The 24,769-nt window shown below is 52.0% G+C and overlaps 2 protein-coding genes and 1 long non-coding RNA gene across 24 annotated transcripts in view; 2 read left to right on the forward strand and 1 right to left on the reverse strand.

Annotated features, from left to right (window-relative positions):
• SPIRE2 (spire type actin nucleation factor 2) overlaps positions 1 to 6,992 on the forward strand; it is a 43,267-nt gene extending 36,275 nt beyond the window's left edge. For 2 of the 7 annotated variants that reach the window (XM_077986830.1, XM_015126838.3), the window contains 3 exons: positions 3,988 to 4,015; positions 5,257 to 5,372; positions 5,740 to 6,992. In XM_077986830.1, coding sequence (XP_077842956.1) covers positions 3,988 to 4,015; positions 5,257 to 5,372; positions 5,740 to 5,962 — 367 coding nt within the window. In that variant the 3' untranslated portion in view covers positions 5,963 to 6,992. Of the gene's footprint in view, positions 1 to 152; positions 948 to 2,652; positions 2,810 to 3,987; positions 4,016 to 5,256; positions 5,379 to 5,739 lie in introns of those variants that run through there. The other 5 variants (XM_077986829.1, XM_028841274.2, XR_003725564.2 and 2 more) reach the window with 4 other exon arrangements.
• Positions 6,049 to 9,459, reverse strand: LOC144338216 (uncharacterized). The gene is made up of 2 exons (XR_013412179.1): positions 9,332 to 9,459; positions 6,049 to 7,584 (listed from the first exon to the last, which is right to left on the reverse strand). It is a non-coding gene; the product is annotated as an uncharacterized LOC144338216 (long non-coding RNA).
• A 104-nt stretch (positions 9,460 to 9,563) lies between these two features.
• The window catches only part of TCF25 (transcription factor 25), a 39,600-nt gene continuing 24,394 nt past the window's right edge, over positions 9,564 to 24,769 (forward strand). For 10 of the 16 annotated variants that reach the window (XR_013412153.1, XR_013412155.1, XR_013412154.1 and 7 more), the window contains exons 1-5: positions 9,564 to 9,844; positions 19,045 to 19,206; positions 20,188 to 20,262; positions 21,646 to 21,764; positions 23,840 to 23,905. Coding sequence is in view for 5 of the 16 variants with exons in the window: in XM_015126839.3 (XP_014982325.3) it covers positions 9,653 to 9,844; positions 19,045 to 19,206; positions 20,188 to 20,262; positions 21,646 to 21,764; positions 23,840 to 23,905 (614 nt within the window). In the remaining 11 variants the exon portion in view is untranslated. The remainder of the gene's footprint in view (positions 9,845 to 19,044; positions 19,207 to 20,187; positions 20,263 to 21,645; positions 21,765 to 23,839; positions 23,906 to 24,769) is intronic. The other 6 variants (XR_013412156.1, XR_013412157.1, XM_028841149.2 and 3 more) reach the window with 2 other exon arrangements.

The raw sequence follows: 24,769 nt of genomic DNA on the forward strand, positions 1-24,769 counted from the left end.
AATGTTCTAGCATGTTCCATGGCTGATGAGTCCACAAATATCGTTAGTTGAATGAGGAGTTAAATTTTAAATTTTATTTAAATTAAATGAAACTTAAATAGCTAAGCAACTCCCAGTTTCAGCCAAGATGGGGTAATCGGCATCTTCTACAGCCCAGAACAAACAGGATATGAAACAATGTTTTTCAAGACTTTGGACAGCAGGCAACAAAAAGGAAACACAACAGGGCAGGCCTGCCATCACCGCAGTCATTGTCTGGAGAGTTTCTCGGCCATGAGCCACAGCCGCCAGACTCCCGGAAAGGAGGAAATCCAGGGAGACCACAGCAGCTTGAATCCCCCATGCAGAACTCCGGAGGAGAGGGCTGCGCCGAGAAAGCCTCAGAGAAGGGCCCCCTCTCTGAAGGAAATGACTGAAGGCTGCAAAACATTTCTCCTAAAGCAGAGATTGACAAACCATAGCCCAATCTGGTCCTCCGCCTGTTTGGCGAGTAAAGTCTCGTTGGAACACAGCCACACCCATTTGTTACTCGCTCAGCCACGCCTAAAAGGTTTATTCTCTGGCCCTTTACAGAAAAAATTTACCTTCCCTTGTTATAAAGATCTGAAGGAACAGTGCTCAGGGCCAGGAATGAATAACATCCGTTTCCATCAGCCACAGCCAGAAATGTCGTGATTCACAGGGCACTCACCAGAATGCACACGAAGGCCTGGCCTCACTAATGTGGAATAAGTAGCCCAAAGTGAGTGTTGCTCCAGGCCTGACTGATAAATCATAAAAGCAAGACCTGAAAGGATCAAACTGTTCACAGATATCTTAACTGATTCTGAGAACAAAGCTCAAGAACAAGACTTTTTTAAAAACAAACAAAAAAACAAAGCAGTACTCAGCAAGATAAAATGTCTGGCATCTAATCAAAGATTACCAGGCAGGCAAAAAAGACAAAATTAATTACAATGTATTGTGGGTTCTGTAACACACGTATAAGTAGTGTTGATAACAATAGTTAGCATTAAGGCCAGGGAGAGGAGAAAATTGGAAGTATACTTCTTTTTTTTTGTTTTTGAGATGGAGTCTTGCTCTGTTGCCCAGGCTGGAGTGCAGTGGTGCAATCTCGGCTCACTGCAAGCTCCGCCTCCCGGGTTCACGCCATTCTCCTGCCTCAGCCTCCCGAGTAGCTGGGACCACAGGCGCCGCCACCTCGCCCGGCTAGTTTTTTGTATTTTTAGTAGAGACGGGGTTTCACCGTGTTAGCCAGGATGGTCTCAATCTCCTGACCTCGTGATCCGCCCGCCTCAGCCTCCCAAAGTGCTGGGATTACAGGCGTGAGCCACCACGTCCGGCCAGAAGTACACTATGTTCACTATGATAAGGTGAATCACTATGATAAGGTATAGTAAGGTGTTATATATGCAATACAAATATTACTTAAAGGTAGACTGTGATAAGTTAAAGATGTATACTGTAAGTCCTAAAGCAACCACTAAAATAAAACGGTTACAGCTAATAAGCCAACAAAGGAGATAAGATGGAACCATAAATATTAATTAATCCAAAAAAAGGTAGGAAAAGAAGGGGAACAAATAAATGAGTCAAAAAGAAAACAAATAGCAAGATGTCAGACTTAAACACAACTTATCTAGCATCACATTAACTGTAAATGATCTGAACAACCCAAGTAAAAGCTAGAGTTTCCCAGACTGAATAAAAAAGTAAGGCTGGGGCGGGGCGTGGTGGCTCACACCTGTAATCCCAGCACTTTGGGAGGCTGAGGTGGGCGGATCACGAGGTCAGGTGGTTGAGACCAAACTGGCCAACATGGTGAAACCCCGTCTCTACTAAAAATAGAAAAAAATAGTCGGGCGTGGTGGTGGGCGCCTGTGGTCCCAGCTACTTGGGAGGCTGAGGCAGGAGAACTGCTTGAACCTGGGAGGTGGAGCTTGCAGTGAGCTGAGATAGTACCACTGTACTCCAACCTGGGTGACAGAGGGAGACTGTCGCAAATAAATAAATAAATAAATAAATAAAGTAAGTCTGGGTATGGTGGCTCACGCCTATAATCCCAGCACTTCGGGAGGCTGAGGTAGGAGGATCACTTGAGCCAAGGAGGTCAAGGCTGCAGTGAGCTATGATGGTGTCACTGTACTCCAGCCTGGGTGACAGAGCAAGACCCTGTCTGGGAAAAAAAAAAAATCACCTCATTTTATCTGTAAAATTATATATATTTCTGTTGATATATACTTGGAAAAGCCTGGAGGATGGAAACCATTACTAGCAGGGATCATTTCTGAGGATGTAGTGTCCAAATTTTAATTCTCTCATGTTTGAATTTTTTTTTTTTTTTTTTTTTTGAGACGGAGTTTCGCTATTGTTCCCCAGGCTGGAGAGCAATGCCGCAGTCTCGGCTCACTGCAACCTCCGCCTCCCAGGTTCAAGTGATTCTCCTGCCTCAGCCTCACGACTAGCTGGGATTACAGGCATGTGCCACCACACCTGGCTATTTGTGTATTTTTAGTAGAGATGGGGTTTCTCCATGTTGGTCAGGCTGGTCTCCAGCTCCCGACCTCAGGTGATCCACCCGCCTCAGCCTCCCGAGTAGCTGGGACTACAGGCGCCCGCCACCAGGCCCGGCTAATTTTTTTGTATTTTTAGTAGAGACGGGGTTTCACCATGTTAGCCAAGATGGTCTCGATCTCCTGACCTCGTGATCTGCCCGCCTCTGCTTCCCAAAGTGCTGGGATTACAAGTTTGAGCCACCGCGCCCGGCCTTGAATTTTTCATAAGAAGGTATTTATTTTTGAAGTCAGATACGGGGATTAAAACAAAATTGACTCACCTTTTAAAACTGAGCATCTCAATTGAGGCCCCTCTGGCTTCCATGGTGCTTTTACGGTGAGTAGTGTCAGGCACACACCAATGTCTACGCGTCATCTTAGAAGGAATCTTAGATGTCTTTCCGAGACAATGTGCAGGTTTTGTTTTTTTTTTTTGAGACAGAGTCTCTCTCTGTCACCCAGGCTGAAGTGCAGTGGCATGATCTTGGCTCACTGCAACTTCCGCCTCCTGGGTTCAAGCAATTCTCTGCCTCAGCCTCCCGAGTAGCTGGGACTGCAGGCGCCCACCACCACACCCGGCTAATTTTGGTATTTTTAGTAGAAACAGGGTTTCACCATCTTGGCCAGGCCGATCTTGAACACCTGACCTCGTGATCCACCCGCCTTGGCCTCCCAAAGTGCTGGGATTACAGGCGTGAGCCACCGTGCCCGGATGACAGTATGCAGTTTTTAAAGACCCTCATAGGTTTTTGTTTTTAAACATTCCAAAAGTATGTGACCCATCATGCCTCAGTTCAGAAACAAAAATCTGCTTAAAAGGGACTTTTACCACCACTATTTTTCTTTTTTTATTGAGACAGAGTCTCGTTCAGTCCCCCAGGCTGGAGTGCAGTGGCGTGATCTCAGCTCACTGCAACCTCCACTTCCTGGGTTCATGCCATTCTCCTGTCTCAGCCCACCCAGTAGCTGGGATTACAGGTGCCTGCAGCCACGCCCAACTAATTTTTGTATTTTTAATAGGAACGGGGTTTCACCTTGTTGGTCTCAAACTCCTGACCTCAGGTGATCCACCTGCCTTGGCCTCCTAAAGTGCTGGGATTACAGGCATAAGCTACCACATCTGGCCCAACACCACTATTTGTCAACCTTACTCTATATCCTGCCACTTGGCAACAGAAAACTTGGTAGGAGAAAGCTCCTGGAGCCAACCTTCCTAAGAGAACGCTGAGGGGCACATATATTTTGGGTGGATACCTAAGTATAAAGAAAAGCAAGATTTTGGAGTAAAATAAAGCACTGAAGTAACCAAGCATCAAGCAGAAGGCAAGGACGGTTTGAGCTGGAATGTGTGGAGGCTGGAATGCGAGTTTCTCAGCTGTTTCTTCGTGGGTATCCTCCCTGCTGACACTGCATTTCCTCTGTTCCCTTCCAGAGCTGTCTGCACTTCCTGTAGCATAAAGGTGAGGACCATGTGGGATCTGGGTTCTGAGCTAGGTAGATGAGGGGCTCCACTGGCTTTGATTGGAGGTGTTGGATGATGCTGCCCTCACCAGGCACCTCATTCATCTCCCTTCAGCAGAATCCATTCCCATACTTTCCAAGATAGTGTGCAGTTTTTAAAGACTCTTACAGGTTGTTTTTAAACATTCCACTTTAGTAGCCTGGTACCAAAAAACCCTTCACTTCCCCTCTAAAAGTCCTAGCTTCTTACATTCTATAACTTTTTGGGTGTTCTAGGAGGGGCTCCTTATTGCAGTTGGGGTGTGTGCTCACGTGCAGGTACACAGAGGTTAAGGGGTCCTAACATTTAAAAGTATGTCAGCTGGGCATGGTGGCTCATACCTGTAATCCCAGCACTTTGGGAGGCCGATGAGGCTGGCAGACTACTTGAGACCAGCCTGGCCAACATGGTGAAACCCTATTTCTACAGAAAATACAAAAAAATTAGCTGCGGATGGTGGCACGCACCTGTAATCCTAGCTACTCAGGAGGCTGAGGCTTGAGAATTACTTGAACCCGGGAGGTGGAGGCCACAGTGAGCTATGACCGCACCACTGCACTCCAGCCTGGGTGACAGAGACTCCGTCTCAGAAAGATAAAATAAAATACAAATAAAAGTATGTCACCAGCCAGGTGCGGTGGCTCATGCCTGCTGTTCCCGCACTTTGGGAGGCTGAGGTGGGAGGATATCTCGAGCGCAGAAGTTCAAGGCTGCAGTGAGTGTGGCTGTGCCTCTGCACTCCAGCCTGGGCAACAGAGCAAGACCTTGTCTTAAAAAAAAAAAAAAATTATATATATGTATGTTACCCCTCAGGCCTCAGTTCAGAAGCAAGACTTTTACTAACACTATTTTAAAAATCTTACTCTATATCCTGCCACTTGGCAATGGAGAAGCTTCCACCGCATCCATGTTAAATGTGGATTATGTGCAGTGCATGGTGGTAGATCTGTATGGTATAAAAAGGGACGGTTTGTGCCCTCTAAGAAGCCCCTGCCCAGATGAGCAGCAAGCAGGAATCACGTGCCAGTCTTCAGACGAAAGGCACAGAGGAGACATCGGAGAGCGTAGGGACAGCAGATATTCTCCAGGCAGCTCTGGCTGCCACGCAGGTCCCAGACTGGGGAGGTTCCTTAGCACTGAGTGTACCCTGAATGTGTCTGTGGGGATGCCTGGCTCACACCTCCTCCCTCTGTGCTGCAGATGAAGATGCCTTCTAAGAAGTTTGGACACATCCCTGTCTACACACTGGGCTTTGAGAGTCCTCAGAGGGTATCAGCCGCCAAAGCCACGCCGACCCAGAGGAGAGACATTTTTCAGTGCGTTCTGTGCCTTGTGCTGAGTCGCTGTGGAGGTCGAGCGTGAACAGGAACGTGGGAGCTGGGGTGGAGGGGCTGGCTTTGTCTCTGTGCACTAGGATGCCCCAAGGAAATGGAAATCCAAGGCAGAGACAGATCGTTTTGTAGGGCTCTGGGAGGCTGAGTCGTATGAGATGGAAACTGGCCTCTGGTGGTCAGGGAAGGGTCTTTGCTGAGATGAACGCTGCTAGCTGTGTTTGCTGCCTGAGGGCCAAGGGGAGGCCTAGGGTGAAAGGCAGCCAGGAGGGGGCTGTGGGATGCACAGTCAGGGAGGGGGTGTTGCACTCTGGCTGGCTCCTCTACCTGACTGCCCTCTCCCGCCCCCCAGATCTCTACAAGGGCCACAGTGGCAGAGCGTGGAGGAGGCGTTTCCCCACATCTACGCCCACGGCTGTGTCCTGAAGGATGTCTGCAGTGAGTGCACCAGCTTTGTGGCTGACGTGGTGCGTTCCAGCCGCAAGAGCGTGGACGTCCTCAACACTACGCCACGACGCAGTCGCCAGACCCAATCCCTCTACATCCCTGACACCAGGACTCTTGACTTCAAGTGACAGCCCCAGCAGGCCAGGCCTCCAGGAGGCACCAGGCAGGCCCTGTACCAGGCTAGGACGCTCTGAGCTGTGCATGTACATATATACATATATAGATACATTTATAATATATATACACAGCCTATATATTTATATACACCGTTTCCTGGCCCCAGAGCTCATTTGGGTTCAGGCGCACTTCAGAACCCTCCCTGGGGGAGGCTGTTTCTTCTCAGGATTCCTTGCCAGGGAGGAAGGGGAGGGAGAGGGTGGGTTCTCTCACTGAGGGGAGAAAGCAGAAGGTTCTAGATCCCGGCACAGACTGCATCCCATGTTCCCATTCTCTTCTCCATCCCCAGGAATGAGAACAGCAGCTTTCCCTCCGCAGTGAACGTCTAGGTGGGGATAGGGTATCTTGGCTCCCAGCTGGACCAGAGCGCCCTGCCTGCCTCTGATCTCCCTTTGTGGGTACTCGGGCAGCAGAAGCACCTGGAAGTCTCTGAGTGGGCGGGGTCCCCGTGACAGGCACCCCCCGCCTCTGTTTGAAAGGTCTGGCCAGGCTCACACCTATAATCCCAGCACTTTGGGAGGCTGAGGGAGGATCACCTGAGGTCAGGAGTTTGAGACCAGCCTGGCCAACATGATGAAATTTCGTCTCTACTGAAAATGCAAAAATTAGCCAGGCGTAGTGGCAGGTGCCTGTAATCCCAGCTACATGGGAGGCTGAGGTAGGAGAATCACTTGAACCCATGAGGCAGAGCTTGCAGTGAGCTGAGACTGTGCCACTGCACTCCAGCCTGGGCAACAGAGGGAGACTCCGTCTCAAAAAAAAAAAAAAAAAAAAAATCTGTGCCACGCTGCTCCCTGCCCTTTCCCTGGGGTCCAAACCACATCTGTCCTGCCCCTCCTCCCCTCCCACTCTCTGGTGCTGTCCTCACTCGCCTCTGGCCCAGAGGCTCCTGAAGACGCTGGGTGGTCCCAGTACAGGGAGGAGCGGCTGTCAATCTGTGCACGTGGCCACTCTTGGCCTAATAAAGGATGTCTCACAGTCTTCTGTCTGGGATGTGCACTGAGGATTCACCCAGCATGGCAGTGGGCGTGTTCTCCGAAGGCTGAAGCTGGGCTTGAGGGGCCACCTTCCCTCCAGGACGAGGAAAGGCACAGTCAGGTGCCCACCAGGTGAGAGCTCCAGGCCTGTTCTGTCCGTGCAGCCCTGGCTGGCTCTACCAGCTTCGTGGTCCTGCCCACCTCAGTCAGGGCTGCATGCGGACAGCACAGACTACTGCCCATCAGCTCCTCTGGCCACACCTGCTGGCCTGGGGGACGCTTTGGTCTCATTTCCCAGATCCCTGTTGTTCTTCAGGGTGAGGGCTCCCAGGCTGGAGGTGTGACTGCAGGCTCTAGACGGGCCCTGTGCTGAGTGCTGTCTGCTCACCGGTGCCCGGCTCCACCTCTTACAGGGCCCTGCCCTGCTCCTCCGTGAGGTTCTGCCATCATCTCACCTTACAGATGAGGGAACTGAGGCTCAACGAGGTGAAAGAATTTGGCCAAAGATACAGCTCACCCAGGAACTTTGACTCCAGGCTATAATGCTGGCCGTGGAGCCTGGAGGTCAGGAGGGACCTGACTTGCAACAGATGGGCCTGCGGGAGAAAATAAACAGCTGGGGTCCAGGAAATCCAAACACGCAAAATTAGAGCCCCCAGTAAAAATAGCCAGCTTCGGGCCAGGCGCGGTGGCTCAAGCCTGTAATCCCAGCACTTTGGGAGGCCGAGACGGGCGGATCACGAGGTCAGGAGATCGAGACCATCCTGGCTAACACGGTGAAACCCCGTCTCTACTAAAAATACAAGAAAATTAGCTGGGTGAGGTGGCGGGCGCCTGTAGTCCCAGCTACTTGGGAGGCTGAGGCAGGAGAATGGCGTGAACCCGGGAGGCAGAGCTTGCAGTGAGCCGAGATCGCGCCACTGCACTCCAGCCTGGGGCACAGAGCAAGACTCCGTCTCAGGAAAAAAAAAAAAAAAAAGAGCCAGCTTCTAGCACATGTGTAAGTACTTCATGGACTCTCTGGCCTATATTTTTATTCCTGTTTAAAAAGAAGACGCACAGAGAGGGTCGGCAATCTCCTCTGGTCACACAGCCAGCAATAAGCTAATGTGTAGTGCTTGGTAAGGACGACTGTTGTTCTGGTTCTACAGGGGCTCACACTGCCTATCATGGGGAGACTGGGTTCTAATTCATACAGCAACACTTGGAAATGAAAGCCCACGTTAAAACCCTAACCAGTGCTGGGTGCAGTGGTTCATGCCTGTAATCCCAGCGCTTTTGGAGGGTGAGGCAGGCGGATCACTTGAGGTCAGGAGTTTGAGACCAGCCTGGTCAACATGGTGAAACCCCATCTGTACTAAAAGTACAAAAATTAGCCGGGCATGGTGACGCATGCCTGTAGTCCCAGCTACTCGGGAAGCTGAGGCAGGAGAATTGCTTGAGCCTGGGAGATGGAGGTTGCAGTGAGCCGAGATCGTGCCACTGCACTCCAGCCTGGGAAACAGAGCAAGACGCCATCTCAGAAAATAAAATAAAACCCTAACACCCTAACCCATCCTGGGAGGGGCCAGGCCGGCCCACCAGGGCTGCTTCCTGGGTTCATGAAGCCGCGGTAAGTTGAGCAGCAGGCTGCTGGTACCTGTCTTCTCTGTGCCCTCCTGTCCCCGTGTCCCCAACCCCCGGCACAGGAAGCTGTGCCATCCGCCCACTGAACCGAGCCCTATCTCAGCCTCATCTACTTTATTTTTGTTTTTCTTTTTTCTGAGACAGGGTCTGGCTCTGTGGCCCAGACTGGAGTGCAGTGTCACGATCTCGGCTCACTGCAGCCTCAGCCTCCCGAGTAGCTGGGATGACAGGCGTGCCCGGCCACACCCGGCTAATTTTTGTATTTTTAGTAGAGACTGTTTCACCATGTTGCCCGCGCTGGTCTCGAACTCCTGACCTCAGGTGATCCGCCCACCTCGGCCTCCCATAGTGCTGGGATTACAAGCGCGAGCACCGCGCCCGGCCCTCAGATCGTGACAAACGCGGGTGGCTTGTCCTGGAACTGCTCAGAACCACTGTCGCTAACGAGGCCTCAGGCGGGCAGCGAGGGCCGCGTCCCTCACTGGTGCCCGAGGGGCGGCGACTTCAGGCCAGGGCAGAGGTGGGCATCGACGGCTAGATCACTCGAATGACACCGTGACACGAAAAGACCAACTAGCAGCGTCCGGGACGCAGCTGAAATGCTCCAGGCCCGGAGCGGGGACAGCCCCTGGCGGGCCGAACGCGGCTGCGGGTTCCGGACCACACGGATGGGCAAGGCCGGGCAGGGCCGACTGTCGCCGGCTGCGCGCCTCTTACCCCGCATCAAAGCCCGTCATCCCCGCGAGGCACCTCGCCAAGCCAGAGGCCCACGGCGCGCAGGAAACCGGCTTTCCCGAGACCTGGCCCGGACCCACCGGCGCCCGCCCAGTCGCCGCGGCTGAGGCGGCGAAGTTCCGGTGAGTCGCAACGCGCAGGCGCCGCACGTCAGGCCCCGCCCCCAGCCCGCTCCAGGAGTGCGCAGGCGCCACAGCCAGCTTCCCCGCCCCCCACCCGCGCCAGGAGCGCGCAGGCGCGCAGACCGCCGAGTTTTCTGCGCTTCCTTCTCCCTCTCTCCAGACGTCCTGGTCGTTCGGTCCTATGTCGCGCCGGGCCCTCCGGAGGCTGAGGGGGGAACAGCGCGGCCAGGAGCCCATCGGGCCCAGCGCCCTGCAGTTCGACCTCCGTGATGACGATGACGCGGAAGAAGAAGGGCCCAAGCGGGAGCTGGGTGTCCGGCGCCCCGGGGGCGCAGGGAAGGAGGGCGTCCGAGTCAACAACCGCTTCGAGCTGGTGAGGAGCGCGGCGACCCGGGTGGGGGCGGGGTGGCCCGTGACGTCGCGGGGCGGGACGAGCGTCCAGTCGGGTCGGGGAGCGGGGGGTCGTCATGCCAGGGGTAGGTCTGGTGACGTGGGTCCCGGCTGCAGTGGGGAGGGCGGGGCCGTGCGTCGGGGCCGGGACGACGCGGGTGGGCGGTGGCGTGAGGTCAGGACGGCGGGCCGCGGCGTTAAATTGTGTTCTAACCCCGGCGAGGTGGGCGGGATCATCCCGCCCTCAGGGGCGGGGCAAAGAGATGGGGCGGGGCCATGTCGTCGGGGCGGGGCGACCGAATGGGCGGGGTTAAGCGGGGTCCGGGCTGTGGGGAGGGCGGGGCCTTAATGCCAAGGGCGTGACCAACGTCAGCGGGGCCGGGCCACGATGTGGGCGGGGTTAAACGGGCCTGCAGCCACGTGGCTGTCGTGGGGCCATGACGCTACAGGGCGTGGCTAAGGACATGAGGGCGAGGCGATGGCATGGGCGGGGTTAAATGGGGCCTGGGGCCACCGTGGGGATGGGGCCTTGGTGTAGGGGCAAGAGTGGGGTTCTTTCAGTTCCGGAGTTGAGGACTTGCCAGGCCTCTGCGAGCATTCTCCTTTAATCCTCGCAACAACCCTGCCTAACCCAGGACCTTGCTCTTCTCCGCTGCATCCCCATCAGCCTAACCCAGTGGGTTAGTCTTACTCTTCGTTGCATCTCCAGCAGCACGTTTCTGGCACGGGGAAGTAACCAGTTTGACTGCATGGTTTGCACATGTGGTCCTGTGCCGTTTTCTCCTAAGCCCTGGCCTCCGTCTGTAACTCTGCCTCTGCGGAGTCTGCGATCCTCCCACCTCAGCCTCCTGGGTATCTAAGACTACGGGTGGGTGTCACCATGCCAGGCTAATTTTTTTTTTTTTTTTTTTTTTTGAGACGGAGTCTCACTCTGTCGCCTGGGCTGGAGTGCAGTGACCGGATCTCAGCTCACTGCAAGCTCCGCCTCCCGGGTTCACGCCATTCTCCTGCCTCAGCCTCCCGAGTAGCTGGGACTACAGGCGCCCGCCACCTCGCCCGGCTAGTTTTTTGTATTTTTTTAGTAGAGACGGGGTTTCACCGTGTTAGCCAGGATGGTCTCGATCTCCTGACCTCGTGATCCGCCCGTCTCGGCCTCCCAAAGTGCTGGGATTACAGGCTTGAGCCACCGTGCCCGGCCAATTTTTTTTTTTTTTTTGTAGAGACGAGGTTTCACCTTGTTGCCCAGGCAGGTCTAGAACTCCTGCGCTCAAACAGTCTGTTCACCTCAGCCTCACAAAGTGCTGGAACTACAGGCATGAGTCACCATGCTTGGTTGACTGCCCTTCTCACATCAATTCCACCTTTACGGGTCCGCAAGACCACCGTCAAGGTTCAATAATTTGCTAGATTCACAGCAGTTACTGAAAGTGTTTTTTTTTTTTTTTTTTTGAGATGGAATCTTGCCCTGTTGCCCAGGCCGAAGTGCATTGGCACAATCCTAGGTCACTGCAACCTTGAACTCCTGGGCTCAAACAGTCCTCTCACCTTGGCCTCTCAGAGTGTTGGCATTACAGGCATGAGCCACTGTGCTTGGCCCCATAAGTCTTTAAATTTTTGTCAATATAATTTGTCAAAAATGATATCACGTTACTTTATTTTACACTTCTTTGTTAGTGAAATGCAGCACCTAGCTATGTACTTGTTGACCATTTATAGTTAGCCAGGATGGTCTCGATCTCCTGACCTCGTGATCCGCCCGTCTTGGCCTCCCAAAGTGCTGGGATTACAGGCTTGAGCAACCGCACCCGGCCTATCCTTTGCCTTTTTATAGGGAGTTTAAACAATCTTTTTGTTCGTGAAAGCTTGCTATCAATTGTCTTTAACGTATTTTCTCTGTTTGTTTGTTCTTTAAATTCTTTAATTTCTGCGTGCTGAAAGCCACTTTTCTCATTGTTACACATCCATCTCTCTAGTGTCTTCACATAGATCTTCCCTGACGGTGATCCTCCTGCCTCAGCCTCCTGAGCAGCTGGGACGACAGCATACCCTACTGTGCTCAGCTTGTTCTTTTAATGCTTTTTTGTTTTTTCCATTTAAATATTTAATCTTTTTGGTATTTATATTTGTGTTGGTGGGAATTGGGAAACAGTGTGGTTCCTGAGTTGACAGAATAAGAGTCCGTAAGGTCAGAAACCACACACACCCTTTTGGACTTTCTGGAATGAGTTTGGAGTGTCAGTAACACCAACAGCCTCCGTGGATGAGCGTCTGCTTATCGTGCTTGTGTTCTTAGGAATTTCAAAGAATTTTATCCAATGGCACACATCGATCTTAATTTAAGCATTCTATACTTTTTTGCCCTTACAACTCATATTTGGAAATAATATAATAGAAATGTTTATTGGCGTTCTGTTAAATAGCTCTTAATAAACAGAAGTATGAGACACATTAAACAGCCACTTAGGACTGAATGGTTTTGAATGTGAATGCATCAGTGAGAGACATGGTGTGTCTCTCTTTTAAAATTTTATTTATTCAGAGACAAGATCTCTTTATGTTACCTGGGTTGGTCTTGAACTCCTGGGCTCAATGGATGCTTCCGCCTTGGCCTCCCAAAGTGCTGGGATTACAGCTCCCAGTACTTTGGGAGGCAGAGGTGGGCAGATCACCTGAGGTCAGGAGTTCGAGACCAGCCTGGCCAATATGGTGAAACTCCATCTCTACTAAGAATACAAAAATTGGGCCGGGCACAGTGGCTCATGCCTGTAATCCCAGCACTTTGGGAGGCCGAGGCAGGCGGATCACAAGGTCAGGAGATCGAGACCATCCTGGCTAACATGGTGAAACCTCGTCTCTACGAAAAAAATACAAAAAAATTAGCCGGTGTGGTGGCGGGAGCCTGTAGTCCCAGCTACTCAGGAGGCTGAGGCAGGAGAATGGTGTGAACCTGGGAGCCAGAGCTTGCAGTGAGCTGAGATCGCGCCACTGCACTCCAGCCTGGGTGACAGAGCTAGACTCCGTCCTGAAAAACAAAAGAATACAAAAATTAGCCAGGCACGGTGGTGGGTGCCTGTAATCCCAGCTACTCGGGAGGCTGAGGCAGGAGAATTGCTTGAACCCAGGAGGTGGAGGTTGCAATGAACTGAGATTGTGCCACTAGACTCTAGCCTGGGTGACAAAGAGAGATTCCGTCTCAAAAAATAAATAAACAAATAATAACAATGATTGGATTTGTCTATTTCTACATTCAACTGTGTCTGTTTTTGCTGTGTGTGGGTATGTGTGTTTTGGTTTTTTAGAGACATGGTCTCGCTCTATTGCCCAGGCTGGAGTTCAGTGTCACAATTATAGCTCACTGTAACCTCGACCTTTTGGGCTCAAACCATCCTCCCACCTCAGCCTCCCGAGTAGCTGGAACTACAGGTGCGTGTCACCACACCTGGCTCATGTTTTCAATTTTTTTTTGAAAGCCAGTGTGCTGGGATTATAGGGGTGAGCTACCAGGCCTGGCCTAGAATATTTTTTGAACTGATTGGTAACGAAAATAACAGCCTATCAAAATTTGTGGGATGCAACTGAAACGATGGTTAGAACTTTATAATTGTAAATTTTAAATTAGAAGTGTTTAAAAATCAAGAAATTTACCTGAAACTTCTACCTTAAACTAGAAAAAGAGCAAATTAAACTCAAAATGTGTAGAAGGAAGAAACTAATCAAAGAGAGGAATGCATAGAATAGAATATGGACAAAATGGAGAAAATGAGTAAGACCAAAACTTGGTTCTCTCAGAAGGTCAGTTGTTAAGAACTTTAGATTGACTGACGGAGGGAAAAAGGGAAGGTCCAGGTACAGAACCATTTTCATGGATGGGAGAGTGTTCACAGGCACAGATGGTGTAGCCTGGGCAATAGAGCGAGACTCCGTCTCAAAAAAAAAAAAAAATCGTGTCATCACCAAAACTTCACTGAAGAAGCAAAAACTGGGCCTATCACACGTGTTGTCCGTGTCCACACACAGGCTCCTGGGCCTATCACACGTGCTGCCCGTGTCCACACACAGGCTCCTGGGCGTAACACACGTGTTGTCCGTGTCCACACACAGGCTCCTGGCCCTATCACGTGCTGTCCGTGTACACAGGCTCCTGGGCGTAACACACGTGTTGTCCGTGTCCACACACAGGCTCCTGGGCCTATCACACGTGCTGCCCGTGTCCACACACAGGCTCCTGGGCCTATCACACGTGCTGCCCGTGTCCACACACAGGCTCCTGGGCGTAACACACGTGTTGTCCGTGTACACAGGCTCCTGGGCCTATCACACGTGTTGCCCGTGTCCACACACAGGCTCCTGGGCGTAACACACGTGTTGTCCGTGTACACAGGCTCCTGGGCCTATCACACGTGCTGCCCGTGTCCACACACAGGCTCCTGGGCCTATCACACGTGTTGCCCGTGTCCACACACAGGCTCCTGGGCGTAACACACGTGTTGTCCGTGTCCACACACAGGCTCCTGGGCGTAACACACGTGCTGCCCGTGTACACAGGCTCCTGGGCCTATCACACGTGTTGTCCGTGTACACAGGCAGGCTCCTGGGCCTAACACACGTGTTGTCCGTGTCCACACACAGGCTCCTGGGCCTATCACACGTGTTGTCCGTGTCCACACACAGGCTCCTGGGCCTATCACACGTGTTGCCCGTGTCCACACACAGGCTCCTGGGCGTAACACACGTGTTGTCCGTGTCCACACACAGGCTCCTGGGCGTAACACACGTGCTGCCCGTGTACACAGGCTCCTGGGCCTATCACACGTGTTGCCCGTGTCCACACACAGGCTCCTGGGCGTAACACACGTGTTGTCCGTGTCCACACACAGGCTCCTGGGCGTAACACACGTGCTGCCCGTGTACACAGGCTCCTGGGCCTATCACACGTGTTGTCCGTGTACACAGGCAGGCTCCTGGGCCTAACACACGTGTTGTCCGTGTCCACACACAGGCTCCTGGGCCTATCACACGTGTTGTCCGTGTCCACACACAGGCTCCTGGGCCTATCACACGTGCTGTCCGTGTACACAGGCAGGCTCCTTTCCACTGAAGTTCAGCTTGGCATAGAGCTTTTTAGGAATTTGATTTGTCAAACACCTCAAAATAAGATTTTTTTTTTTCTTAGGAAGTCAGCATGAGTCAATAAAAGTAAATTGGGTGGCTGGGCGCGGTGGCTCAAGCCTGTAATCCCAGCACTTTGGGAGGCCGAGGCGGGCAGATCATGAGGTCAGGAGATCGAGACCAGCCTGGCCAACATGGTGAAACCCCCTCTCTACTAAAAATACAAAAATTAGCCAGGCATGGTGGCGGGCGCCTGTAGTCCCAGTTACTCGGGAGGCTGAGGCAGGAGAATTGCTTGAATCCAGGAAGCAGAGATTGCAGTGAGCCGAGATCACACCATTGCTTTCCAGCCTGGGCAACAGAGCAAGACTCCATCTCAAAAAAAGGAAAAAAAAAAAGTGAATTGGGTGTGGTGGCGCGTGCCTGTAGTGACAGCTCCTGGGGAGGAGGATCCCTCGACCACAGGAATTTGAGGCCAGCCTGGGCAGCATAGTGAGATCCCATCTCTAAAAACAGAGAAGTAAACCAGCACCCAGCTTCACTAACAGACGCCATCATCAGCTGAATGTTGGAGATGGTGTAGATCCAATTTACCAGTGACTGCCCACAAGTTAGAAACATTTCAACGGGAGGCTTTGTTTCAGCTTTCTTCCTTGACTGCAGGCTGCAAAGCAGCTGGTCCATGCCTAGGCCCCAGCTTCGCCAGCGAAGGCCAGGCAGAAGGAGGTGTCACCGTGAGAATCACCGTCATGGTGCTGCTGGGATGGGACAAGCCTTGTTTTGGTGGAGTTTCAGTGTTTTCAAATCAGGGGCTCTTTTTACATAACACGTCTATACTGCCATGGATTTTCTCGACGGGCGTAAGATGCTTCTGAATTGTATCCTTGTCATGTGGGAGCCTCCACTGGAGAGAAAACTGACCAGCGAGCACACACCTGCCCTGTGCTTTCTTCTCTTCAGCAACCATGGCCTGGGTGTCTGTCTTGTGCTCCCGTCAGGGAGGGTCCCCAGGTGCAGCCGAGTCTCAATTCTGTTTCAGAAGCTATCTCAGGGCTGTGGGGCTTGGAGCTGATTTTGTTTTGTGAGCTTTGTGGTTTTCAAGATGTTTTAAATTAAACAGGCAGTTTTATTTCTTTTTGAACGTTAGTGCATCGGATTGAATCAAACAATCTCCTAGTTCGTAAAGAATGGTTGATGCTGGTCTCTATTAGCTTGTTTTTTTTTTGTTTGTTTTTTTGTTTTTTTGAGGCAGAGTCTGGCTCTGTTGCCCAGGCTGGAGTGCAGTGGCCGGATCTCAGCTCACTGCAAGCTCCGCCTCCCGGGCTTACGCCATTCTCCTGCCTCAGCCTCCCGAGTAGCTGGGACTACAGGCGCCCGCCACGGCGCCCGCCACCGCGCCCGGCTAGTTTTTTGTATTTTTTAGTAGAGACGGGGTTTCACCGTGTTAGCCAGGATGGTCTCGATCTCCTGACCTCATGATCCGCCTGTCTCGGCCTCCCAAAGTGCTGGGATTATAGGCTTGAGCCACTGCACCTGGCCTGTTAGCTTGTTTAAAAAAAAATTGAGAGCTAGAGTCTTGCTCTGTTGCCCACACTGGAGCACTGTTGCGTAATTGTGGCTCACTCCAGGTTCCAGACTCCAGCCGCTGGGCTCTAGCAGTCCTCCTCTGCCGCCCGAGTAGCCGGGACTCGAGTTGCGTGCCACCACGCCCTGCTGATTTTTTGTAGAGATGTGGTCTCGCTGTATTGCCTAGGCTGGTTTCAAACTCCTGGGCTCAGATGATCCTCCTGCCTCAGCCTCCCAAAGCGCTGGGATTATAGGCGTGAGCCACCGCACCCAGTCTGTTAGCCTCTTTTTTTTTTTTTTTTTTTTTTTTGAGATGGAGTCTCGCTCTGTTGCCCAGGCTGGAGTACAGTGGCACGATCTCGGCTCACTGCAGCCTCTGCCTCCCGGGTTCACGCCATTCTCCTGCCTCGGCCTCCTGAGTAGCTGGGATTACAGGCACACGCTGCCACACCCAGCTAATTTTTTTATTTTTTTTTATTTTTTTATTTTTTTTGAGACAGAGTCTTGCTCTGTCGCCCAGGCTGGGGTGCAGTGGCCGGATCTCAGCTCACTGCAAGCTCCGCCTCCCGGGTTTAGACCATTCTCCTGCCTCAGCCTCCCGAGTAGCTGGGACTACAGGCGCCCGCCACCTCGCCCGGCTAGTTTTTTGTATTTTTTAGTAGAGACGGGGTTTCACCGTGTTAGCCAGGATGGTCTCGATCTCCTGACCTCGTGATCCGCCCGTCTCGGCCTCCCAAAGTGCTGGGATTACAGGCTTGAGCCACCGCGCCCGGCCAATTTTTTTATTTTTAGTAGAGACTGGGTTTCACCGTGTTGGCCAGGCTGGTCTCAAACTCTTGACCTCATGATCCACCTGCTTCAGCTTCCCAAAGTGCTGGGATAACAGTTATGAGCCACCGTGCCCAGCCAGCCTCTTTTATATTTGTCTTTTTTTTTTTTTTTTGAGACAGAGTTTCGCTCTGTTGCCCAGGCTGGAGTGCAGTGGCACGATCTCGGCTCACTGCAAGCTCTGCCTTCCGGGTTCACGCCATTCTCCTGCCTCAGCCTCCTGAATAGCTGGGACTTCAGGCACCTGCCACCACACCTGGCTAATTTTTTTGTATTTTTAGTAGAGACGGTGATCTGCCCGCCTCAGCCTCCCAAAGTGCTGGGATGACAGGTGTGAGCCACTGCGCCCAGCTGCTCTTTTATTTGTTTAGTCTTTCACTAGCTGAAGAGCTAGAACTTTTCTAGTTCTTACCCTTCTCCCACTGCGTGTCTCCCGTCCCATCTGTATGTGAATGTATGTTGTGAGGTTTTATCCATTTAATATTATGCTCCTAAGATTCGTCCATATTGTGTGTGCAATGGTGGTTCATTCATTCATTCATTCTCATTGTATAAAAGGTTCCAGACTTGGCGCGGTGGCTCACGCCTAAGACTCCAGCTCTTTGGGAGGCTGAGGCAGGAGGGGATCGCTTGAGGTCAGGAGCTCAAGGCCAGCCTGGGCAATGTGGTGAGACCCCATGTCTACAAAAAATTTAAAAAATCAGCCAGGCATGGTAGCTCATGCCTGTAGTTCCAGCTACTTGGGGGACTGAGGCAGGAGGATGTTTGAGCCCAGGAGGCCAAGGCTGCAGTGAACCGAGATCACACTGCTGCACTGCAGCCAGGACGACGGAGCGAGACCCTGTCTCAAAAAGAAAGAGAGAAGTTTCCATTGTATGAATTATTTTTATCGTATGTCATTTTCGTTTTCTATTTTGAGATGGAGTCTTGCTCTGTCGCCCAGGCTGGAGGGTAGTGGTGCCATCTTGACTCACAGCAACCTCTGCCTCCCGGGTTCAAACGGTTCTAGCACTTCAGCCTCCCGAGTAGCTGGGATTACAGGCGCCGCCACCACGCCTGGCTAATTTTTGTATTTTTGGTAGAGATGGGGTTTCACCATAGAGACGGGGTTTCGCCATGTTGGCCAGGCTGGTCTTGAACTCCTGACCTCAAGTAATCTGCCTGCATCGACCTCCCAAGTGCTGGGATTACAGGCGTGAGCACCTCGCCTGGCCTGTCATTTTCATTAGGAAACGTTTGTAGGTTGATGGGTCCTTGGTGCCTTTTTTTCCTGCCTTCTGCTGGAAAGAAGCTGAGGCTTGAGGAGAAAGGAGGAAGAAGGAACTTTAATGCTTTGGCTGAATATATGTGTTTAACGTTTTGTCCTGCAGGTGGTCCTCTGTAAATGGGGTGAATTACAATATTTGAGGAGTCTTCCTTACATCATCTCTGAAGGCAGAGCTATCACACAGCCTCGGGGCCCCGGCTTCCCGGAGAGCTCACTGACGAAGGCCCCTGAGCCAGAGCTGAGTCACTGCTGTGTCCAGCGGTCTCCGGTTCTTGCATTCTCTCCCATCCAGCCTCTCACACTGACCCTGGGTGTCCCCAGCGCAGGCCCGTCCACATCTCACTATTCATATCTCAGCATCAGCGTTCACACTGTGAGTAACGCCCTGGCTCTTCTCCAACCTGGTTTTCCAGATAAACATTGACGATCTCGAGGATGACCCTGTGGTGAACGGGGAGAGGTCCGGCTGTGCGCTCACAGACACTGCAGCACGAGGGAACAAAGGACGGGCTCGGCGTGGAAACACAGAGAGCAAGACGGATGGAGATGTTGCCGGGACAGCGCCCCCAGAGCAGGTGGGGGGCTGAGTGGTGAGGCGGGGGAATCAGACGGGAGGGTTTCAAGGCACCCAGCCACATGTATCCCGTGCTGTGATTTTCCTTGGAGGTGTAATTTTCGGAGTTCAATTTTGGTTAACAGCTAGTTACCCCCAAATTTACTTGGGAACCTTGATGAGATTTGTATGAAATGTGTAAAGGTCCGAGGCCTGTCTCCTGCGTTCAGGAGAGTCTGCGCCTGCCCAGCAGTGTGTGTAATGACACGTGTGTTCTTCCTAACTGTGCCTGAGTGTCTGCTTGGCTGAGTTGTGGATCTGGGTGCTGGTGTAAGTGAACTTTGAAGAAACGTGCAGGTCAGGTCAATGTGGGACGGGCAGAGATGCAGACGACCTGCTGCTGCGCTCCACAGCACAGAAGAGGGGCCCTAAAAGGAGAGCTTGTGTTCATTTCTCCAACATGTGTTCTTGGGGGCCTTCCTGGGTGCTGGGAACGCGCCTTCGCCCCCCAGGAGCCTCTGGTTGAGAGGGCAACGTAGAGGTGAAGTGACAAGTGGGTCCTGCCTTGAGGCTCAGGGTCCTGGGGGCTTCCCGCGGAGCCTTTATGCTGTTAGAAGGGGTTGGCCAGGTGCGGGTGTAGGGGACCACAGGTGCAGGTTCGGTGTGAGGCGGCGGGGGCACGGCAAGGCCCTGGTCTTCAGGGAGTGGCCGACAAAGTGAGAAATGAGAGCTGGACCAGGTCAGAGCCCTGTGAGCCATTGTGAGGCTGGACACTAGAGGGCCCTGGGGACTCCTGTAGCACAGCCCAAGGGACGTGAGAGCAGGGGGCTCGGAGAGGTGGGACGGTGCCTGCTGGAGGGAAGAAACTGAGTCGAAGGGACTTCCAGGACACGGAGGGAGGGGGGACTGCTTAGGTGAGGGTGGAGTCACGCTTGCTGCTTTAATTCTCAGTTCTTAAGATTTACTTCTCGTTCCACTGATTAAAATGTGTTCCTATCATTAGTCTAATGCAAGTGGCAAACTCCGGAAGAAGAAAAAGAAACAGAAAAATAAGAAAAGCAGCACGGGAGAAGCATCGGTATGTGAGTCGGGCCCGGCTCTGCCTTCCCCCTCTGCCTGACTCCCTCCGCGTTCTCTTCTGGCGTTTTTCAAGGTGGTGTTGAAAGAAGTTTACTTAGTATTTTTATTCCTTCCTGTTAGGAGTATAACCAATTAAGAGATCAGAGAAAAAGAAAAGGAAAAACTGCTTGCTAAATTCTGCTTCCTGTTTTTACCCTTGTTCCTTGGGGTCGCGCTCTGCTCTGTGTCTCTGGGGGAATGTGTGATCTCGTGAGGACGTCCCTCCTCGTCCTGGCGCTCCTGTGGCCCGCGGGGCGCTTGCTGTTTGCCCTGACATCTGTGCCATGCTTACGGGTTAATTGGATGGTGGGCATAAAGCCCACCACTGGAGCTAGTCTGTCATCAGAAAAAAATACGTTTTCTTTTTTTTTTTTTTTTTTTTTTTTTTTTTTTGAGAAGGAGTCTCGCTCTGTCACCCAGGCTGGAGTGCAGTGGCCGGATCTCAGCTCACTGCAAGCTCCGCCTCCCGGGTTTACGCCATTCTCCTGCCTCAGCCTCCCGAGTAGCTGGGACTACAGGCGCCCGCCACCGTGCTCGGCTAGTTTTTTGTATTTTTAGTAGAGACGGGGTTTCACCGTGTTAGCCAGGATGGTCTCGATCTCCTGACCTCGTGATCCGCCCGCCTCGGCCTCCCAAAGTGCTGGGATTACAGGCTTGAGCCACCGCGCCCGGCCAAAAAATACGTTTTCATCATTGCCCTTCGTCCCCGTCTGAGTGTGTCCTGAGACGAGAGTGTCGCTAAGTCCCAAACCTGTTCGCTTGACGAGGCGAGCACACCGGGAGGATGTGGGATGCCCAGTTTTTTCTAGGGTCCTTCTGGCTCCGTGATTCTGTCTGTGCTGAGCGCTTCTTAGAAAGCATCTTCTCTTTTTTCTTTTTTTTTTCTTTTTTTTTTTTTTTGAGACGGAGTCTCACGCTGTTGCCCAGGCTGGAGTGCAGTGGCGCGATCTCGGCTCACTGCAAGCTCCGCCTCCTGGGTTCACGCCATTCTCCTGCCTTAGCCTCCTGAGTAGCTGGGACTACAGGCGCCCGCCACCGCGCCCGGCTAATTTTTTGTATTTTTAGTAGAGACGGGGTTTCACTGTGGTCTCGATCTCCTGACCTTGTGATCCGCCCGCCTCGGCCTCCCAAAGTGCTGGGATTACAGGCTTGAGCCACCGCGCCCGGCCGCATCTTCTCATTTTTCTAAATGCGTGTATGGTACATAGTGTTTGACTTACACTGTCCTTTAGGAAGGAAATACAATATAATAGGTCTCTTTTAAAATAAATAATTTTGTTATTGTTACAACATTTAAAATAATGTCAGTGTGGTGATTAAGAGGTTGTTTTGGGGCTTTTAGGAAAACGTACTAGAAGATATTGATCGCATCCTGGAGAGGATTGAGGACAGCACTGGGTTGAACCGTCCCGGCCCAGCTCCCCTGAGCTCCAGGAAGCACATTCTCTACGTGGAGCACAGGTGTGGCCCCCGCCCTTCTCTGCCCCCGCCGTTCTCTGCGGCTGCCACAGAGACTCCGTGGGAGGAAAAGGTTCTCTAAAAAAGGAAAAAGAGGCCGGGCGCGGTGGCTCAAGCCTGTAATCCCAGCACTTTGGGAGGCCGAGGCGGGTGGATCACGAGGTCAGGAGATCGAGACTATCCTGGCTAACATGGTGAAACCCCGTCTCTACTAAAAATACAAAAAACTAGCTGGGCGTGGTGGCGGCGCCTGTAGTCTCAGCTACTTGGGAGGCTGAGGCGGGAGAATGGCGTGAACCTGGGAGGCGGAGCTTGCAGTGAGCCGAGATCACGCCACTGCACTCCAGCCTGGGAGACACAGCGAGACTCCGTCTCAAAAAAAAAAAATAAAATAAAAATAAAAAAGGAAAAAGAAAATGTACTATCTTTATTTAAAAATAATAGAGTTTATTGGCTGGGCGCAGTGGCTCACGCCTGTAATCCCAGCACTTTGGGAGGCCAAGGCAAGCGGATCACGAGGTCAGGAGATAGAGACCATTCTGGCTAACACGGTGAAACCCCGTGTCTACTAAAAATACAAAAAATTAGCCAGGCGTGGTGCGGGCGCCTGTAGTCCCAGCTACTCGGGAGGCTGAGGCAGGAGAATGGCGTAAACCCGGGAGGCGGAGCTTGCAGTGAGCCGAGATCACGCCACTGCACTCCAGCCTGGGCGACAGAGTAAGACTCGTCTCAAAAAATAATAATAATAATGAGTTTATATTAATCATTTAGGAAATAGACTGGGCCCCGTGGCTCACGCCTGTAATCCCAGCACTTTGGGAGGCTGAGGCGGGCAGATCACTCGAGGTCAGGAGTTTGAGACCAGCCTGGCCAACATGGAGAAACCCCGTCTCTAGTAAAAATACAAAAATTTCTGGGTGTGGTGGCTCACACCTGTAATCCCAGCACTTTGAGAGGCTGAATTGGGTGGAACACCTGAGGTCAGGAGTTTGAGACCAGCCTGACCAACATGGAGAAACCCCGTCTCTAGTAAAAATACAAAATTAGCCAGGCATGGTGCACACCTGTAATCCCAGCTACTGGGGAAACTGAGGCAGGAAAATTGCTTCAACCTGGGAGGCAGAGGTTGCAGTGATCTGAGACTGCGTCACTGCACTCCAGCCTGGGCAACAAGCAAAACTCTGTCTCAAAAGAAAAAAGAAAAAAAAAATACAAACATTAGCTGGATGTGGTGGTGGGTGCCTGTAATTCCAGCCACTCAGGAGGCTGAGGTGGGAGAATGTCTTGAACCCAGGAGGCAGAGGTTGCAGTGAACCAAAGATCATGCCACTACACTCCAGCCTGGGTGACAGAGCAAGACTCTGTCTCCCAAAAAAAGGAAATAGGAACAAGGAGGAAAGGAAGTCAACCATATTTCAGAGGACTTTTAGCTTTACTTCTTACGTATCTGAGAGAGTTCCTTCTTTTTCTTTTTTTTAAGAGACAGGATCTCTCTGTCACCCAGGCTGGAGTGCAGTGTTGTGATCATAGTCCACTGCAGCCTCGACCTCCTGGGCTCGAGAGATTCTCTTGACTCAGCCTCCCAAAAGGCTAGAATTAACAGGTGTGAACCACCACGTCTGGTCAAAAAGTTCCTCCTTATCCTGTCATCCTTGGATGACTGTTCCTCTCTTGGTCTTATAGATGCTTAATGAATTGCTGTCTCTACTTCAGACATTATTGCTAGCTTAAAAAAGACAGTGCCCTGGAGTCAGTTAAGACACAGTAGTGTGGTCTCAGGGTGCGTGCGCTGCCCTGACCCAGCCTCAGAAACAGATGTGTGTCACACCCAGGGCCTCTTGACACAGCGCTCACCGAGCGCCGTCGCAGCAGAGTAACCAGCGGCTTCCCTGTGGTGCCCACAGTGGCGAAGCCTCAACCATGGATGGGGTGGTGATTTGAAAGAAAGGAGGCCTGGAAGCTGCCTTTCAAGCCAAAAATCCATTTTCTTTCCTTGATTATTAGGTGGCTTTCTGAAATTTTTGGAATCATTGTAGAACATAATTTCATGTTTCTTTCTAAAATTTTCAATTCCCTAGACACTTGAATCCAGACACAGAACTGAAAAGGTATTTTGGTGCCCGGGCAGTCCTGGGGGAACAAAGGTAAGGTCCACACTAAACTGTCTTCTCACAGCTGCTTCATTCCTTCTTAGACTCTTGACGGGGTGGTGTTCCTGAAGCCAGTTAACCCCTGAGGGAGAATATTGGAAGCCAGAGTCACACATAACCCTTAGAATTGGGATCTGAGGCCGGGCACGGTGGCTCAAGCCTGTAATCCTTGCACTTTGGGAGGCCGAGACGGGCGGATCACGAGGTCAGGAGATCGAGACCATCCTGGCTAACCCGGTGAAACCCCGTCTCTACTAAAAAATACAAAAAACTAGCCGGGCGAGGTGGCGGGCGCCTGTAGTCCCAGCTACTCGGGAGGCTGAGGCAGGAGAATGGCGTAAACTCGGGAGGCGGAGCTTTCAGTGAGCTGAGATCCGGCCACTGCACTCCAGCCTGGGCGACAGAGCGAGACTCCGTCTCAAAAAAAAAAAGAATTGGGATCTGAAAGGGAGTCCACAGATTGTGTATAACCTTGTCTGTGACTGTGGGTTGTGGAGATACCCAGAGTCCTTGGTCTCCATCCCCAGTGCAAGATTTCAAAAGCCAGACTGGATGTGGTGCTTACGCCTGTAATCCCAGCACTTTGGGAGGCTGAGGCGGGTGGATCACCTGAAGTCAGGAGTTCGAGACCATAGTGAAACCCTGTCTGTACTAAAAATACAAAAATTGGCTGGGCATGGTGGCACATGCCTGTAATCCCAGCTACTTGGGAAGCTGAGGCAGGAGAATTGCTTGAACCCAGGAGGCAGAGGTTGCAATGAGCTGAGATCACACCACTGCACTCCAGCCTGGGCCACAAAGTAAGACCCCGTCTCAAAAGTTTTCAAAAGCTGTTAAATTTTGAGATTCTAGTTTTGT

This window comes from Macaca mulatta, chromosome 20, assembly GCF_049350105.2.
Source record: "Macaca mulatta isolate MMU2019108-1 chromosome 20, T2T-MMU8v2.0, whole genome shotgun sequence".
In the NCBI taxonomy this organism is placed as follows: Eukaryota; Metazoa; Chordata; class Mammalia; order Primates; family Cercopithecidae; genus Macaca; species Macaca mulatta.